At 38.8% G+C, this 20215-nt stretch overlaps 1 protein-coding gene and 1 non-coding gene across 5 annotated transcripts in view; one reads left to right on the forward strand and one right to left on the reverse strand.

Annotated features, from left to right (window-relative positions):
- MAP3K4 (mitogen-activated protein kinase kinase kinase 4) overlaps positions 1-20215 on the reverse strand; it is a 109245-nt gene that overhangs the window by 64740 nt on the left and 24290 nt on the right. For all 4 annotated transcript variants that reach the window (XM_060115431.1, XM_060115428.1, XM_060115429.1 and 1 more), the window contains exon 2: positions 10336-10526. In XM_060115431.1, coding sequence (XP_059971414.1) covers positions 10336-10526 — 191 coding nt within the window. The remainder of the gene's footprint in view (positions 1-10335; positions 10527-20215) is intronic.
- Positions 8602-8674, forward strand: TRNAE-CUC (transfer RNA glutamic acid (anticodon CUC)). The gene has a single exon. It is a non-coding gene; the product is annotated as a tRNA-Glu (tRNA).

The raw sequence follows: 20215 nt of genomic DNA on the forward strand, positions 1-20215 counted from the left end.
TTTTAATCTACTTTACTTCTAAATGTCTTAAAACGTTTTACACAGTCCATTCAGGAAATTTCTTCACTCAGAATGGCTATCATCAGAAACAAGACAAATAACAAGTGTTGGCAAGGAGGTGGAGAAAAAGGAATCCTCATACACTGCTGGTGGGAATGTAAATTGGTACAGCCACTATAGAAGGTTTCTCAAAGAACTAAAAATAGAACTACCATTTGACCCAATAATTCCACTCCTGGATATACATATCCAAAAAAAACACCCCAAAACACTAATTCAAAATGATACATGCACCCCGATATTCACAGCAGCATTATTTACAATTGCCGAGATACAGAATCAACCTCACTGTCCATCAACAGACAAATGGATAAAGAAGATGTAAAGAGTGTGTGTGTGTGTATGTGTATACATACATATCAATACATACAATGGAATACTACTCAGCCATAAAAAATGAAATTTCACCATTTGCAGTAACATGGATAGAGCTGGAGGGTATTACGCTAAGTGAAATAAGTCAGACAGAGAAAGACAAATACTGTGTGATATCACTTACATGTGGAATCTAAAAAATATAACAGGGCTTCCCTGGTGGCACAGTGGTTGGGAGTCCGCCTGCAGATGCAGGGGACACGGGTTCGTGCCCCGGTCCAGGAGGATCCCACATGCCGCGGAGTGGCTGGGCCCGTGAGTCATGGCCGCTGAGCCTGCGCGTCCGAAGCCTGTGCTCCGCAACGGGAGAGGCCACAGCGGTGAGAGGCCCGCGTACCGCAAAAAAAAAAAAAAAAAAAAAAAAAAAAAAAAAAATACAACAAACTAGTGAATATAACAAAAAAGAAGCAGACTCACAGATACAGAGAACTAATGGTTACCAGTGGGGAGAAGGAAGCGGGGAGGGACAAGATAGGGTTAGGGGATGAGATACAAATTACGACGTATAAAATAAATAAGCTACAACAATATACTATACAACACAGGGAATGTAGCCAATATTTTACAATAACTATAAATGAAATGTAACTTTTAAAAATTGTGAATCACTACGTCATACATCTGAAACTTATTGTACATAAATTATACCACAATAAAAATTTTTTTTAATTTTTTAAAAAGTCGAATTTTTAAAAAAAGAAATTTCTTCGCAGTTTTATTGTTTCTAGCTACAAATACTTATCAGTCCTCATTTATAAAAAATGTGTCCAGGCCAGCCCTTTGCCTCCTCTTTGCTGTTTTGTTTAACTGTGTTCTTTACACTTTTATTAATATAGCACACATATATCACTAATTTCTACTTAGTAAAGCAATGGTTATTTGAAAGCAAAGCTAACAAGTACTTCCAAATTTAACTCCATTATATTTTATGTTTCAAGATATCAAATCATACTATACTTTCTTACTATGAAACACAAAATGATACATACATGGTATCAGGGAGTAAGATTGGAGATAAAGATAATGAGTTTGTTTTGTAATATATTGAATTGGAGGTGCCTATGGGACATTCATGTAGAGATGTCTGTGGGTAACTAATATATGAGTCTTGAGCTCAGGAGAGAAATCCAGAGGTATCAATTTGGAAATTATCAATATATACAGATGTTGTTTAATACCAGGAGAGTACACAAAAATATCCAAGAAACGTGTGCAGAAGAGAGGCAATGCAGGCCTAGGAAAGAATGCTATATTAACTAATACGTGCATCCACATGGTTTTGAGTCAGAGAAATCAAAAACTTATGTAACAAAAAACTCTTCTGTTAGCTTAGGGTTTAGGATTCTAAGAAGACTTTACAAAATGAATGTAGGGTAGCATTAGTGACCAAGGCCAAAGAACGTCTGCATATAATTTATAACTTAAAAGTAAGTGAACAGTGGAAAAGTATTACTTTCCTTATATAAATTATAAATGTTCTTCTAACCCATGATTTAAAGGTCCTAAGGGAAACAAAGGGTGAACTGAGAGTAGCTGGGATGACCTGAACAACACAGAAGACAGAGCTATGAACGTTAAGTCCAAATCTATGCTAAATTTACCACACAGCTAATAGTCAAAGCATGAAAATATCAAGAGATGAAGCTTCTGAGCCTTGATCTTTATTCCAACAATTAAAAGGACTTAAGGGGGGAAATGCCACAATCCCATTTTTCTGTATAAACCGAATCAAATTTTAGCAAGCTTAGAAACCTAATTTTTGTAGATTATACACAAATATTGTGAAGCCTATCTTACAGCACAAAAAATGGTATATTACACAATTTTCTGAAATTCTGTATTCAAAATTTTGGTCCAGTCTTTGGACCTACAATGTGTGTAAAGGAAAGCAAATGGGGAAAGGAGGAAGACGGGACAAAGAAGTTATTTTTTTTTTTCCAAAACAAAAAACCAAGTTTTTTGTTTTTAAAAAAAACACACAAATGGAAATAGGTACATCATTAAAATGACATAATTTAAATTTAAAATGGACTTAAGCCCCAGTCTAGCTACTGTGCAAAAAGAAAATACCAATCTTTGTTTGTTTAGTTTGCTGTTAATACTAAATCCCTCTGCAATGAACAGAAAGTCAAGCACAGAGTTTCTGTAAAGGAGAATGGATCAAAAGTATATAGAATGTTTTATATAAGTTCTAATTCCAGTACTACAAAACTAGTTCATAATGACTTAAGACTAATGAACATCTGAGCTCCCGAGTGGCTATAAATTAAGTGGTATGACTCTGTAGTACTGTTAAAACAAACCTTCCAATAAGTTACTGTTTCCTTTGGCCAATCACCAATAACTCCTGCCAAATCAGAGAAACATGAAAGGAAAAGAACAAAAAAATGTATAATGAAACTGAACGCAAACAAATGACAAGCAATATGGTTCACTTGTTTAAACAGATATAAGACAGTCAACTGAATTCCCCACAATTCACACCTAGAAACAGCTCTTTAGCGTATGTATAAAATGTATTTTTTATCAAGTCCTCACAATTCTTACATTCTTCCATACATGTATGTCAAATTCAAAACACTGGCCCTCCTCGATCTCTCAAATGAGAAAGCAGAAACGGGTATCTGCGCTTTAAGTGTGAGATGATCTTTAGAGCAGTGATGGGCCAGGCTATCAATGTCAACAACCTGAAGGGACTTAGAGATCTTCTAATTCAAGGTTCTCAAACTTCAGTAAACATTAAGAATCACTCAGATTCTTGCTACAATGCAGATTCCTGGGCCCGCTCCCAGTGTCTCAGATTCAACCTGGCTAGAATGACACCACATTTGGGAAAACACTGCTCTATTCAAACACTGCTTTACCCATTTATGAGGTAAGGGCTTACAGAAATTGTCATCATCTTTACAACAACACTGTGATGGAGATTCCCGCAGAACATGGATGGCCAGACAGATGAGACATGTCGGGACAGGGATCCTAACCCATGTTTGTGCCATCAACCACCTTTACGCCTGTCAAGCTGCTCACAGGGCAGGGCTGTCTGACTAAGGAAAGGTTAAGATGCTGAGTGCCATAAAAGACAGATTACAGTGGGCAAACTGATATGTGGAAGCTTTAAATAAGACCAGGTACTTGACGGAATGCCTTGAAGAATGGATTCATCTTAAATAAGGGTAGCAAGGAAGGCAAGAGAATATTTTAAGCCATAGAATAAACATACAAAAAGACACAAAAGCAGAAAAGAAGAGAGCCTGGCTGGAATAGTGAGTCTACATGTAGGTGGGTAGACTGGAAATATAAATTAGAACCTTGAAAGTCAGTCTGAGTTTGGATTAAAGAACTGAAATATAGATTTAAGTCCACTCTAGTTCACAAAGAACATTTCTCTTACTCTACAGATTGAATCTGATTCATAACCATTTTACCAGATCAATTATATAGCAGTATTATATTAAAAAAAATAAAACTTGCTAATCTCACTATGTTAGCAAAAAATCACACACATTTACATACACACACACACACCTTGAGATATTTGCTAACGATAGGGAGATTAATGTGTGTACATGTACATGCATACGTGTGTGTATATGCACACATGTATACGCCAGATTACAGATTACTCTCTCTGTAACCTGGCTCTTACAGTATTACATTACTCCTGCAAAAGGGGGCTGATAATGATTACGAGGCAGATTCACCCTGAAAAGGGCTTTGGCCTGGGTGTCTTCATTCTTATTTAACCTACTTAAAACTATGAGATGAACTGGATTTACTTCCTTCTGCTAATTAAAAAGAACAAAAATTTAAGGATGAGATAGTTTGTCTCTTCTTAAACCAGCCTTAAGGAGAAACAGCTACACATGGGTAGCTACACATTATGGTCCAAAATTTATCAAAATCTTAATTGCTGTAGTTTGGTAGTTATTTACCATTATCCAAAAATTATGATCTGAAGTAACACCACAGTTAAATTCTGTTACTCATCAAAGTATGAAATCAAGCCTGGTCAGTGAGTTAATTCAAGAGCTGAACTGGTAGGTTACATCTGTCAAGATGTCACATAGCTGGTATTTTTTAGGTAATAAAGAGCTAACCATCTTTACCTAGATATCATAACATTGTTATATATTTAATATTTAGCACAGCTTCTAAAAGCAGAAGTTAATATTTTGAAAACAAAAATATCTTTAACATTCCCAGGGAAACAAAATCAGGAAAATGCAAAAGTCAAATAAAATAATTTTAAACACATCTAAAGTCCATCAGTACAAAGAAATAAAACACTGTGGGCAGTGGTGACCTCACCTTTGTCCTACATCCCTAGGCCCCCTCCTCAGGCCCCCCCTATCTCAGACAACCACTACGATACACATTGTTTGGAACTTTCCCGTCTGTGGTTACCCACTTGCGTATTATGAAAGGAAATCACAATGAGTGACACAAGTCTTTCTGCAGAACTTCTCGTGTTTATTTGCACGAACTTCTCTAAAGTCTACTCCCAAAAGTGCGTTTGCTTGGGTCAAGGATATAACCAAGCTCAGTCTGAGTGTATTAACAAATTACTTCCACACAGGGATTGAGACAATTTACACTCACACCAGCCTTGTAAGAAAGCTGCCATCTCCTCATATCTTTGCTAGTATTTGATAATGCTCATCAGGGTGTAGTAAGTATTAGAAAGAAAACCACAGGCCCCAAATGGGTGTCAGTCGCATGCTAAAAGCCCATGATGGCAAACCTATATTTTATACGTTACTTCACTGCAGTTCCAACCTCTCCCAGAAATGTAGTTTTAATTGAACAGTCTAGAATTTTCTGGTCAATACCAATAAAGTAATCCATCAAGTAGACCCTCTACAATCCCCCAGAGGAAGAGGTACTCTGCATGATAAAACCCCTGTCATCCCTCCCCACCCCCATAAAAAAAGATGTCTGGGGCTTCCCTGGTGGCGCAGTGGTTGAGAGTCCACCTGCCGATGCAGGGGACACGGGTTCGTGCCCCGGTCCGGGAAGATCCCACATGCCGTGGAGTGGCTGGGCCCGTGAGCCATGGCCGCTGAGCCTGCGCGTCCAGAACCTGTGCTCCGCAACGGGAGAGGCCACAACAGTGAGAGGCCCGCGTACCACAAAAAACAAAACAAAACAAAAAAGATGTCTGGTCAAAAAATAATCCTTTCTTTTTTTTTGCTAATAGCTCCCTTACTCCACCCTTTTTCCTATAAAATCCCTTCCATTTTTGCACAACCACCCAGAGAACCCTTCTAGCTGCTAGACGTAATGCTGCCTGATTCATAAATAAAGCCAGTCAAATCTTCAAATTTACTTGGCTGAACTTTGCTTTTTAACATAAGAAATATATTTGGGTTTTGTCCAGGTTCCTGACACAGAGCTCCTAAAACCCTTGGAATTTTCCGATAGAAGCATCTTTTTTATTCATAAGGAGCCCCTATCAATCACACCTCAATTTACACTAATGAGGCAACTTAAGTGATAAACATAAGTAAAGTGTGTTCCTGAGTTCTATGAGCAGTTCTCTCATGGGAACCCTCAATTTATTACCAGTTGGTCAGAAGGTTGCCTGGTACTAAATTTCCATTTATAAAAAATAAGCCTATAACAACAGTAGTTGGTTATTTTGAGCCTAGGATAATAAGAATATTTAAAGAATCATATCCATATAATAGCTCATGACAATGGCTACCATCACTAAAGACAATAGGGTTAGTGGCTACTCTACCCACAGAACCGTGAGCCCAATAAGATGGATGCTTTCATAACACTAAGCTTTGGGGTGGCTGTCACAAAGCAAAAGGTAAGCAGAAAAACGAAAATATTATTGGTGATGTTAATTAAAAAGATGAGTTCAGGGGCTTCCCTGGTGGCACAATGGTTGAGAGTCCACCTGCCGATGCAGGGGACACGGGTTCGTGCCCCAGTCCGGGAAGATCCCACATGCCACGGAGCGGCTGGGCCTGTGAGTCATGGCTGCTGAGCCTGCGCGTCCGGAGCCTGTGCTCCGCAACGGGAGAGGCCACAGCAGTGAGAGGCCCGTGTACCGCAAAAAACAACAACAACAAAAAAAAACAGATGAGTTCAACTTTCACTGCAGTTCTAAAGTGAATTGTATGATTCAGGCAGCCTTTGCTTGTTGCAGAGAGAAAGAAAGAATGCGTCAGTTCATATTTCCTTGGAAAGCTTTTAAAATAAATCTGGCCAATCTAATTTTTAAAATCTCTTGAAAATACTGAGAGACCAATACACTATCATGATTGACAAATGAGTCTGAAATACTGGTCTCCCTGACTCAGCCTTCAGGCCATAGCACACGTGTCACTTGTTCCAGAAGTCTTCCCAAGCCCAGGTCTGCTCAATCCCCTCCTGTGGGCACCCACAGAAGCGCCCCCACCTCTCCCCTCCACCCCAGCTCTACCACACTAGATGGGACTGCCTGCTCATCTCTGTGATTCCTGCTGGAGATGAGCAAGGGCTTATTGATCATCTAACGCAATACCCGCCTAGGGAGTCGCTGAAGTCGCAAGTCAGTGGAAAGAATGCAGGAGAAATAAGGGAGGAATGGAAGGGAGGAAGGAAAAGGGGGATGCGAAGAGGAGGGAGAAGGAAGGAAGGAGAGGTAAAGGCAAGAGGAAAGGGAGGGCGGTGAGGACAGAAAGACCCAGAGAAAACGTCACTACGATGGCAACACACAGAGTGAGAAGAAAGGAAGAGCTACAGGAAACGGAGAAGCCAGACAGGACTGACCCAGGCTGCAGTCCCAACGCCATACCTTGGTAACTATTGTGGCTCAAGACTCAGTGTCCTGAAAGGAGGGGCACCAATTAATAAGGGTACAGTCAATGATATAATTATTTAATTCTACTTTGAAGTTTAAGGCAAGTAGTGAGAAAGAAACCTTTAGCTCACAATAATAATGACAGCTAGTAGTTACTGAACATAAAACCCCCACAGCACCGTAAGGCAGATTACCTCACAGATGAAGAAAATGAGACACGGAGGCGGCGTATACAGAAGGTGGTAGAACCAGGATGGGAACCCAGGCAATCTGGCAGCCAAGTCTGTGCTCCGGCCCCCACGCTCTGCTGCTGCAGCCAGCGAGCTCTCAAACGCTGTTTGTTCTACCAGCTCAACACAAACACGCCACCACCGAAACAGTAACACGGCCCACCTGCCCAACACGGTTGCTTCATTTCCATCTTTATTTTGGTGTTCTTGAACAAGAATGTTGACAAAAACAGTACACCAGACAGCAAACGTACTGCTTTCTAGTATATGCATGACTGGGACAGTTAAGACTACACGTCCTAGAAACTCTCTGTGTCATGTCCTCAACCATAAATTGAATAATAATATATAGAACCTACATCTCATTGGGTTATTATGATATTTGAAAGATAACTCTTTTGAGGAGCTAAGCGCAGGGCTTAGGTAAGCACTCAAGAACTGTGAGTGATAATCGGGCAAATGTTGCTACAAATGACTCGGCAGCCATTAAAATGAACGGCACAGGTTATTCTATGGCACAGAAAGTTATGAATCATTAAATGAAAAAGGAAGCCAGCTATAAAATAGTAAAAATAGTATGATATCGTATCACAACACAAATATATGCATGTAAAGAGACTACAAGGCAAAGATGGTAAAAGCTGTTATTTCTGCATATTGGGTTTACGGGTATTTTTCTTTCTTTTTGTCAGTATTTTCTAAATTCCCTACGACAAACATGTAATCTTTTGCAATAAGAAAAGACATAAGTTATTAAGAACTTATGCCCTAGGTCTGCTATTAGATAGCTACAAATCAAAAGGTTTATGAGTGTTCTTTCTTCACCTGCAAAACGGCAGGAATTAACGTGGTCTCTGAGACCCCTTCTAGATCTAAAATTCTGTAATTTTATGAAGTAAACAACTAAAAGAAGTTGAGGAAGAAAAGAAACAACCTTCCCTCTTCCTTCTATCTCTGACACAGCCCAGAAGGACAGCAGAGCTCAACAAGTATCCAGTGATGGGTTTTCTGACTGATTACTAAAGACATACAGTCATGTCAAGTACCACATTCAGAGAAGCTTAACCCCTGCTGCTTATACTGGGAAAAAAGTCCAAACTGAGGACCAGGAGAACTAGTTCTAAAATTAGTCCTAGGAGTTCCCTGGTGGTCCAGTGGTTAGGACTCTGCGTTCTCACTGCCGAGGGCCCAGGTTCAATCCCTGGTCAGGGAACTAAGATCCCACAAGCTATGTGGCATGGCCAAAAAATAAAAATAAAAATAGTACCTAAAATTAGTCCTGCCACTATCTCAAGCCTTCTGGCCTTAAGAAGTTGCTTTAAAACCCTGGGCCTCACTTTCTCAATCTATAAAATGGGGGGAGACTGTGTTCTCCACTCCGGTTCTAAAATAGTATGAACAAGTGAAGACAAAGCAGATGTCCTACCGGCATCATCGCATTTCACCACCACGAAACAAATATGTATTAACTAATATTGGTTCAGTAGATGCTGCTTCAAAAGGAACTTCTGTAGGCATCTGAGAAATTTCTTTGAGAAAATGGAAAAGGACTGATTTTAAAGATAATATATTGCAATGGAAAGCTATTACTTTACAAAGGGAGTAAATACAAACCATAGGTTAACATCCTACTACAAATACAGTTTTAAAAGAAAGTAAAAAAAAATCATCTTCCCTGTGGGAAAGAAAGACTATTTCTTACTTAGGAATTCCTCCTTGGATAAGACTTCACTCAAGCAAGTAAGTACAATAAAGTCCACTTCTCTTACCCTTCTTCTTTCTTGAGGAATGGCTATGATAGGGACGCAGAATGAACTTGCCGACGTTAACCATGAGAGAAATGTGTGGGAAAGGGAAAGAGAGGACGAAAATGAGCTAAAGAAAGGGAGAAATGGAAATGAGTCTCTTTTCAGTAGGGAGAACATGTGATAAGGGGAAATTTCTCAGAGGAGATGAAGAACGATATCCCTATCTTGCACAGTAATAGGTAGATGAATTCTAGGAAACTATGAGATCAGTTTTAGGACAAGTGGTCTGCTGAAATTAACAGAGAAATTCTAAAACCGTAAGGCTTCAGGGACCTGAGGTTCCATGCCAGAAAGCAGGTACAAGGAAGCAGGTCAGCATGATTCAATTCCTCTGCCTCAGAACAGAACAGCTGTGATGCGCTCAGAGGAAGGAAGAAATGAAAACGGAGAACAGTCTCAGGAGCAGAAACAGCTTCTAGGAGCAGGACACTGTCTGGGCTTTGGGATTCCAAACAGAAAGAAAAGTAAACCACAGATTCTGTGTGTGACTATAAGGCGGGATACCATCCAGGCCCTGTGCCTAGAGGGGACGAGGGCCCTGTCCACGCGGGCTGCATCATGGTCACCGGCAGAGCACAGTTCTCAGGCCGCCTAGGGAATCCTGGGGAAGCAAGCCTGGCCCTGCCTGCCCCGAAGTGCCCAATACATCGTGTCAGGAAGACAGAATCTAGAAGTTTCCGCCTAAGAGATTCAAAGAATAAAAGAAGGCCACCTATCCCGTACACCAGCAACCATCCTGGACAGGCACGCTGATTCATCCACGTGTGTCCTCTTCCACGTCCTAAAAGGAATGCAAATGCCTCACACACTGACTTTAACAATTACTCAGGACAAACCTTTCTATCTCTGGAGAATTATTTTCTCTTTTATTAACAATATTGCTAAAGGTGATAATTCAAAAATTTAAAAATAAAACTTTAAGGCAGCATAAAATTGAATTTAAAATAAGAGGAATAACTAACATAATTGTAGAAAAAGCATCTATCAATAGTTACTTGTTACATAAAGATTATATACCAACCATGCCACGCCCTCTCAAATATATCTTTTTAAGTACAATACTTACCTTTCAAATTAGCTCGACTGGTGGGCCTCCCTACATTATTCCTCTGGTGTTTGGTTGACAGGTGCTTCCTCTGCCGAGGTGTGCTGGGGGGAGAGGTACCATAAAGGTTCTCTGTATTTGTTTCATCTGAAAAGTCCTCAGGATCAGACTCAGAATTCTTACAAGCTGAATCTCCCAATGTGTACTCTTGTCTATGGAGGACAACAAGCAGAGAAAATATTCAGGAATGTATAAAGGGAATTCAAGTTTCAATTACTTAAAATTTCTTTTAAAAACTCTCCATAACACTTTTCTGTGGATATGTCTCTTCCTCAGCCTTGTAATCTTTCTCCTCTATCTGTACTTGTAGAAACTCAACATAACGACTGTGTTCCTGCTCTCACCACGAATAAAGAGAACTGATGTGCAGTTCCTGGTGTTTAGAGAATTCTTTCTAACATAAATGAAGTTTAAAACTAAAAACTTAAGGATCACGGAAAAAAGAGCAAAGGACTAGAAGATACAAATCAACAGAACTAAGCATCACTTACATGACAGTTGGTGACAAGCTTAACTGCTAAGTGGGCAACTCTTGCCCTGACTTCAGAGTCCCACTGCTTTCGCTTTGTGAAGCACACAGAACAGAAAGCATGACCTGAGCAGCAAAGCAGAGAGCACTGATGACATGCGGTAGGTCAGGTCAGGTTCTCTGATAAACACTACAGTGCAGCACTCAGGTTAGGGAAGTTGAAAACTTCCCTAATATGGGAAAGGAAATAGTCAATCAAGTCCAGGAAGCACAGAGAGTCCCATACAGGATAAATCCAAGGAGAAACACGCCAAGACACATATTAATCAAACTATCAAAAATTAAATTCAAAAAAAAAATGTTATAAGCAGCAAGGGAAAAGTAACAAATAACATGCAACGGAATCCCCATAAGGTTAACAGCTGATCTTTCAGCAGAAACTCTGCAAGCCAGAAGGGAGTGGCAGGAAATATTTAAAGTGATGAAAGGGAAAAACCTACAACCAAGATTACTCTACCCAGCAAGAATCTCATTCAGATTCAACAGAGAAATTAAAACATTTACAGACAGGCAAAAGCTAAGAGAATGCAGCACCACCAAATCAGCTTTACAACAAATGCTAAAGGAACTTCTCTAGGCAGGAAACACAAGAGAAGGAAAAGACCTACAATAACAAACCCAAAACAATTAAGAAAATGGTAATAGGAACTTACATATTGATAACTACCTTAAATGTAAATGGATTAAATGCTCCAACCTAAAGACATAGACTAGCTGAATGGATAAAAAAATAAGACCCGTATATATATGCTGTCTACAAGAGACCCACTTCAGACCTAGGGACACATAAAGACAGAAAGTGAAGGGATGGAAAAAGATATTCCATGCAAATGGAAATCAAAAGAAAGCTGGAGTAGCAATTCCCATATCAGACAAAATAGACTTTAAAATAAAGACTGTTACAAGAGACAAAGAAGGACGCTACATAATGATCAAGGGATCGATCCAAGAAGAAGATATAACAATTGTAAATATTTATGCGCCCAACATAGGAGCACCTCAATACATAAGGCAAATGCTAACAGCCATAAAAAGGGAATCGACAGTAGCAGAATCATAGTAGGGGACTTTAATATCCCACTTTCACCAATGGACAGATCATCCAAAATGAAAATAAATAAGGAAACACAAGCTTTAAATGATGCATTAAACAAGATGGACTTAATTGATATTTATAGGGCATTCCATCCAACAACAGAATACACTTTCTTCTCAAGTGCTCATGGAACATTCCCCAGGACAGATCATATCTTGGGTCACAAATCAAGCCTTGGTAAATTTAAGAAAATTAAAATTGTGTCAAGTATCGTTTCCAACCACAACGCTATGAGACTAGATACCAATTACAGGAAAAAAATCTGTAAAAAATACAAACACATGGAGGCTAAACAATACACTACTAAATAACCAAGAGATCACTGAAGAAATCAAAGAGGAAGTCAAAAAGTACCTAGAAACAAATGACAATGAAAACACAACGACCCGAACCTTAAAGCAGTTCTAAGAGGGAAGTTTACAGCAATACAATCCTACCTCAAGAAACAGGAAACATCATAAATAAACAACCTAACCTTATACCTAAAGCAATTAGAGAAAGAAGAACAAAAAACCCCCAAAGTTAGCAGAAGGAAAGAAATCATAAAGATCAGATCAGAAATAAATGAAAAACAAATGAAGGAAAGGATAGCAAAGATCAATAAAACTAAAAGCTGGTTCTTTGAGAAGATAAACAAAATTGATAAACCTTTAGCCAGACTCATCAAGAGGGAGAAGACTCAAATCAGTAGAATTAGAAATGAAAAAGGAGAAGTAACAACTGACACTGAAGAAATACCAATGCTCATGAGAGATCACTACAAGCAGCTATATACCAATAAAATGGACAACCTGGAAGAAATGGACAAATTCTTAGAAAAGCACAACCTTCCAAGACTGAACTGGGAAGAAATAGAAAATATAAACAGACAAATAACAAGCAATGAAATTGAAACTCTGATTAAAAATCTTCCAACAAACAAAAGCCCAGGACCAGAGACGGCTTCACAGGTTAATTCTATCAAACATTTAAAGAAGAGCTCACACCCATCCTCTCAAACTCTTCCAAAATATAGCAGAGGGAGGAACACTCCCAAACTCATTCTATGAGGCCACCATCACCCTGATACCAAAACCAAACAAAGATGTCACAAAAAAAGAAAACTACAGGCCAATATCACTGATGAACATAGATGCAAAAATCCTCAACAAAATACTAGCAAACAGAATCCAACAGCACATTAAAAGGATCATACACCATGATCAAGTGGGGTTTATCCCAGGAATGCAAGGATTCTTCAATATACACAAATCAATCAATGTGATAAACCATATTAACAAATTGAAGAATAAAAACCATATGATCAACTCAATAGATACAGAAAAAGCTTTTGACAAAATTCAACACCCATTTATGATTAAAAACCCTCCAGAAAGTAGGCATAGAGGGAACTTACCTCAACATAACAAAGGCTATATATGACAAACCCACAGCCAACATCATTCTCAATGGTGAAAAACTGAAACCATTTCCACTAAGATCAGGAAAAAGACAAGGTTGCCCGCTCTCACCACTATTATACAAAATAGTTTTGGAAGTTTTAGCCACAGCAATCAGAGAAGAAAAAGAAATAAAAGGAATACAAATGAGAAAAGAAGAAGTAAAACTGTCACTATTTGCAGATGACATGATACTATACCTAGAGAATCCTAAAGATGCTACCAGAAAACTACTAGAGCTAATCAATGAATTTGGTAAAGTAGCAGGATACAAAATTAATGCGCAGAAATCTCTTGCATTCCTATACACTACTGATGAAAAATCTGAAACAGAAATTAAGGAAACTCTCCCATTTACCACTGCAACAAGAAGAATAAAATACCTAGGAATAAACCTACCTATGGAGACAAAAGACCTGTATGCAGAAAACTATAAGACACTGATGAAAGAAATTAAAGATGACACAAACAGATGGAGAGATATACCATGTTCTTGGACTGGAAGAATCAGCATTGTGAAAACGACTGCACTACCCAAAGCAATCTACAGATTCAGTGCAATCACTATCAAACTACCAATGGCATTTTTCACAGAACTAGAACAATAAATTTCACTATTTGTATGGAAACACAAGAGACCCTGAATAGCCAAAGCAATGTGGAGAAAGAAAAATGGAGCTGGAGGAACCAGACTCCCTGACTACAGACTATACTCCAAAGCTACAGTAATCAAGATAGTATGGTATTGGCACAAAAACAGAAATACAGATCAACGGAACAGGACAGAAAGCCCAGAGGTAAACCCACACACATATGGTCACCTTATTTTTGAGAAAAGGACGCAAGAATATACAACAGAGAAAAGACAACCTCTTCAATAAGTGATGCTGGGAAAACTGGACAGCTACATGTAAAAGAATGAAATTAGAATGTTCCTTAACACCACACACAAAAATAAACTCAAAATGGGTTAAAGACCGAAATGTAAGGCCAGACACTATAAAACTCTTAGAGGAAAACATAGGAAGAACACTCCATGACATAAATCACAGCAATATCCTTTTTGACCCACCTCCTAGAGAAATGGAAATAAAAACAAAAATAAACAAATGGGACCTAATGAAACTTAAAAGCTTTTGCACAGCAAAGGAAACCATAAACAAGACGAAAAGACAACCCTCAGAATGGGAGAAAATATTTGCAAATGAAGCAACTGACAAAGGATTAATCTCCAAAATATATAAGCAGCTCATGCAGCTCAATATCAAAAAAACAAACAACCCAATCCAAAAATGGGTGGAAGACCTAAATAGACATTTCTCCAAAGAAGATATACAGATTGCCAACAAACACATGAAAGGATGCTCAACATCACTAATCATTAGAGAAATGCAAATCCAAACTACAATGAGGTATCACCTCACACTGGTCAGAATGGCCATCATCAAAAAATCTACAAACAATAAATGCTGGAGAGGGTGTAGAGAAAAGGGAACCCTCTTGCACTGTTGGTGGAAATGTAAATTGATATACCCACTGTGGAGTACAGTATGGAGGTTCCTTAAAAAACTAAAAATAGAACTACCATATGACCCAGCAATCCCACTACTGGGCATATACCCTGAGAAAACCATAATTCAAAAAGATTCATGTACCACAATGTTCATTGAAGCTCTATTTACAATAGCCAGGGCATGGAAGCAACCTAAGTGTCCACTGACAGATGAATGGATAAAGAAGATGGACCTTGGCACATATATACAATGGAATATTACTCAGCCATAAAAAGGAATGAAATTGAGTTATCTGTAGTGAGGTGGATGGACCTAGAGACTGTCATACAGAGTGAAGTAAATCAGAAAGAGAAAAACAAATACCGTATGCTAGCACATATATATGGAATCTAAAAAAAAAAAAAAAAAGATTCTGAAGAACCTAGGGGCAGGACAGGAATAAAGACGCAGACGTGGAGAATGGACTTCAGGACATGGTGGGGGGAAGGGTAAGCTGGGATGAAGTGAGAGAGTGGCATGGACATATATACACTACCAAATGTAAAATAGATAGCTAGTGGGAAGCTGCTCCATAGCACAGGGAGATCAGCTGGGTGCTTAGTGACCACGTAGAGGGGTGGGATAGGGAGGGTGGGAGGGAGACACAAGAGGGAGGGGATATGGTGATATATGTATACATATAGCTGATTCACTTTGTTATATAGCAGAAACTAACACAACATTGTAAAGCAAATATACTCCCATAAAGTTGTTTTTTTTTTTTTTTTAAAAAAAGCAGCCTGAGAAAAACAACTTCGTTTGGAAGCTTTAGCTAAGAAACAATACATAATGGGGGGAGGGGTAGGAAGAGGAATCAAGCTAAAGTTTATTCCTTTTTTTCCTTTAAAAAAAAACATTTAGACACAAAATCTAGGAAAATAAATACTAGTGGTAAGCTCAAGAGAACTTGCATCATTTCAATTAACTAACCAAAAGCATCCAAAACCTCATTCTGTATCAGCTCATGTGAGATGAGCTAATGTGGTCAGTTGACTGGTTCAGAATGTTCCCATGGATACCAATTATTTTGGATGGGCAAAGTAGTACAAGGTCTACATCAGCTGCCCTGAAACATTTTTCTTACTTGTGTTTGAAAACATACAAATGTGAAATGTCTTTCTGGTACTAAACTTCTGACAGTCACAGAAAACAATGTTGCATTCTTTTAACATAAAAACTTTGCTCAAGTACCCTTCACTTGACATAGAATCCGGTCTAAGAAGAGCATGTCTTAAACTCAACCCAAGGGGGTTCAGTGCAGTTTTTAAATGAAACGTGAAAGACAAAAATTCAAGTAACTTGGGGTTAAATAGTTCTGCTCTGACATAGTAGGTAAAACCACATGATGCCTGAAGTAGCTCATCTATAAAATGATGAAGTTGGATTAGATGAGCTTGAGAACATCGGTGGTTTTGCAAAAGCCCTAAAAGACAAACAAACAAAATACTTCATTAAAAGTTCTTTAGCAAAGCCCTTAAACATAAAATATTTCATTCCACATGAGTGCAGTTCTCAGCTGGGTGAAGCTGTCTCCGCCAACTCCACCTCCCCATTAACCTATTCTCTATTAAGTAATAATTAAAGGGAGGCTGTTGCCACTGTGGGAAAGGGAGGAGGGGTAGGCAGGGGGGTTGGATTTTCTAAGTTTCTCTTTTAAAGAACTTATACACAATAGCTTGCTTGGCCTGCAGTATAAATTAAAAGGAGCTAAGCTAAGTTTGAGGTGGCACAAGGTTGGTGTGTACTGTAAGAGCCAATTAATACTCAGCTGATCTTTACTATCGGCCGGTAGTTGCACTTTTATCAGCCTACCTCCAGGTAAGCTGTTAACAAATCTCAAGTTTATCCAACATTCACTATGTAACTTTTGCATTGATTCAGAGTGTAGGGTCTTTACAAACCTAGCATGTCTTCATTATTTTTCAGTATAGATACTCAAACTTTTTTTTAACTAAAATTCTTTTTGTAAACGAAAGTAGATATTTTAAAACAAGATTTTCTATGGAAATGAACAAGAAACTATCCCCCCAACTAGACCTGAAGCTCCATGAAGGCAGGGACCTCATCTGTCTTCTTTACCACTGTTTCTCCAGTGTCTAGAACAGTGCCTGGCGCAGATGACATGCCCAATAACTGTCTGCTGAATAAATGGATTTGTAAGGTTAACAATTTTATCTTTGATACTTCAGACATAATTATTATCTAAACTGCATTTTAATAAAATCACATTTAATAATTTGAAGAACGTAGATTTTTAAAGGCTACAAGAATTAAAGATAGACTTCTGACAATAATATTGTTTAAGTGATACTGTAACCCTAGGTGCTAACATGACTATTTGCGGACCAAAACAACAGCAATGGAGTCTGGTATAAGGAATAGTGGTTTTGGAATCAGAATATCACGGGCTGAAATCCCTTCGTTCCCACACTTAATAGTAAGAAGACAAGTTTTAATCAAATTATTGTTCGCTTACAAACACTTTCATTTATTGAAATACATATTAAAAGCATTAAAAATGAGACATGCAAATAAAAAATCTGAAACATCTGCGTTGGCTGTTACTTTGCTGGCCTTCCAGCATTCACATCCTTGTATAATCACCTCCTCTTGAATGTGGGTTGACCCTGTGACCTGCTTTAACCAATGCAATGTAGCAAAAGTGACTCTGGGTCAGTTCTGGGCCTAAGCCTTAAGAAGGCCACCTTTGTACTCCAGGGCATGCTAGCCACCATGTAAGAAGTTCAACTACCCTGAGACTGCCATGGTCTTCAAAGCCTAACTAGCCAGGTGGAGAGGCTTCATGAAGGAGAAACCAGATAGGTCAAAGTCTTGCTAAGCTCCCATCCCAGCTGACAGCCAGTGCCAACTTGCTAGTGTGTGAGTGAGGCTATTTTGGACCTTCCAGCTGTCCCTGAGCCCAAGCCAACACCATGAAAAGCAGAAGAACCACTCAATACCATAACAGATAATAAATGGTTTTTACTTTAAGCCATTAAGCTTTGGTATGGTTTGTTAAATTACAATAGATAACTGACAAACATACAAAACTTAAACATTTTATTTTTACTTTAAGCCCATGAATGGGTTTAAATCTGCCATGACTTTGATGAGGCCATAGCCTTGTCTTTTGGTGTGAGTCCCTGAGAAAAGTCACGAGTCAACTTTGTCACATATACCACAACCAAATCACTGCATCTGCCATCCCCACTCTCTAGTTCTTTAACATGGAACAAGAATTTAAAGATTTTCAGAGGGTAATTTTTCTGGATTACCTAAACTTCAACAGTTCTCTCCTATCCCTAATTTGATGGTAAGTTTCTTTTCACGACCTATCTTGAGACTTTCCAAAGCATTCCAAATTAGTTTATACAGAAACTACGATTCTCTTTTGCATCCACATCTCATATATTTGCATAATAGTTTACTAAATTCTGCAATTACAATTAAAGCATACAATAGACCTAAAAAGATTTAGGAACAAACCAGGAACTCTTTTTTTTTTTTTTTTTTTTTTTTTCCGGTATGCGGGCCTCTCACTGTTGTGGCTTCTCCCGTTGCGGAGCACAGGCTCCGGACGCGCAGGCTCAGCGGCCATGGCTCATGGGCCCAGCCGCTCCACGGCATATGGGATCCTCCCAGACCGGGGCACGAACCCATATCCCCTGCATCGGCAGGCGGACTCTCAACCACTTGCGCCACCAGGGAGGCCCTAAACCAGGAACTCTTGATAAGCATATAGTTCAACTGATGGGAACAGAAAATCACAGGCGTTCTAGAGAGAGCCTATTAGTCATAAGCATTCACGATGCTGTGAGCGTCAGTCAATATGTCTTACAGAAGAAATGGATAGGGTTAGGTCTTAGAAAGGGTTACATAGATGAGTGTATAAGGCCTGCCTGGCTTAGATCTTCTAGAAGTCTTTTATTTCACACAAAGATTTATACAAGGTATACTTTAGCAGTCCTGATGTAGGTCGAACAAAATAGAACACCAAGATAGAAAACATATATATATATATATATATATATATATATGTGAAGAAAAATTACCCCATATGGATAAACTTTACTCATTAGAAATAAAAATAATTATAAGCTATTTTAAAAATATTTTCAGATGAAGGCTTTCAGAAAATAAAATCATAAAATCATATAACCAAATATTACAAAATGCTTTAAAGAGTTCATATTATTATTCTTCACTTCTGGTTAACCAGAAGATATCCAAAAAGGACTAGAACAAAAATAAAGAGAGAGAAAAGCTTTAGGTATTTAAAAACATATGAGTCATGCTATAGATAAAAGACAAATGTGATTATTTCTATTATTTCTGCAATTTTACTGCCAACAGTTGAGTACTTAAAAACAAGGGGACAGGGCTTCCCTGGTGGCACAGTGGTTAAGAATCCGTCTGCCAATGCAGGGGACAAGGGTTCGAGCCCTGGTCCGGGAAGATCCCACATGCCGCGGAGCACCTAAGCCCGTGCGCCACAACTACTGAGCCTGCGCTCTAGAGCCCGTGAGCCACAGCTACTGAGCCCGTGCACCTAGAGCCCGTGCTCCTCAACAAGAGAAGCCACTGCAATGAGAAGTCCACGTACCACAACGAAGAGTAGCCCCCGCGCGCAGCAACAAAGACCCAACGCAGCCAAAAAATTTAAAAAAATTTTTTTTAATTTAAAAAAAAACAAGGAGACAAAGAAAAAGACATTTTCAAGTGTGCGTTCTTATTTTTGCCAGTTCTAATGCCTCCAAAAATGTGAGTATATCTGTTGATATATCTTTATCCAAAGCTTTGCAAATCAATACTAGATTGTATGTGTACAGGTTAGCAAGGAGACAATCAAAAGGGAATAAAAACTCTTAGGTGCACCTGGTTGTACAGGAGTGGATGCAGGGAGCACTTCTTTCAATACAGGAAGTGAAAATAAGCACCACTTCAGTCTCACTGTGGATGCAATTTACAATGAAATGCCAACGAAAAAATATTTAAAGAAAAGCAACATAAAATGATGATTCATTCAAAGGTTTTTTTAGGCTTAAGTAAGAAGAACTCTGGGACTAAGGCAGGGACATCTGAAAGATGAAAATCTGCGTCAAAGCTGGGAGGAAAAACAAACAAAGAGGCTTATCCCTATGCCAAGTGCACCCAAAACATTTAAGAGTTTAAAGAGACACAAGACGAATGTTTAAAACTTTAAAGATAGCAAAAAAGAATTATG

This window comes from Mesoplodon densirostris, chromosome 12 (genome assembly GCF_025265405.1).
Source record: "Mesoplodon densirostris isolate mMesDen1 chromosome 12, mMesDen1 primary haplotype, whole genome shotgun sequence".
NCBI classification, from domain to species: Eukaryota; Metazoa; Chordata; class Mammalia; order Artiodactyla; family Ziphiidae; genus Mesoplodon; species Mesoplodon densirostris.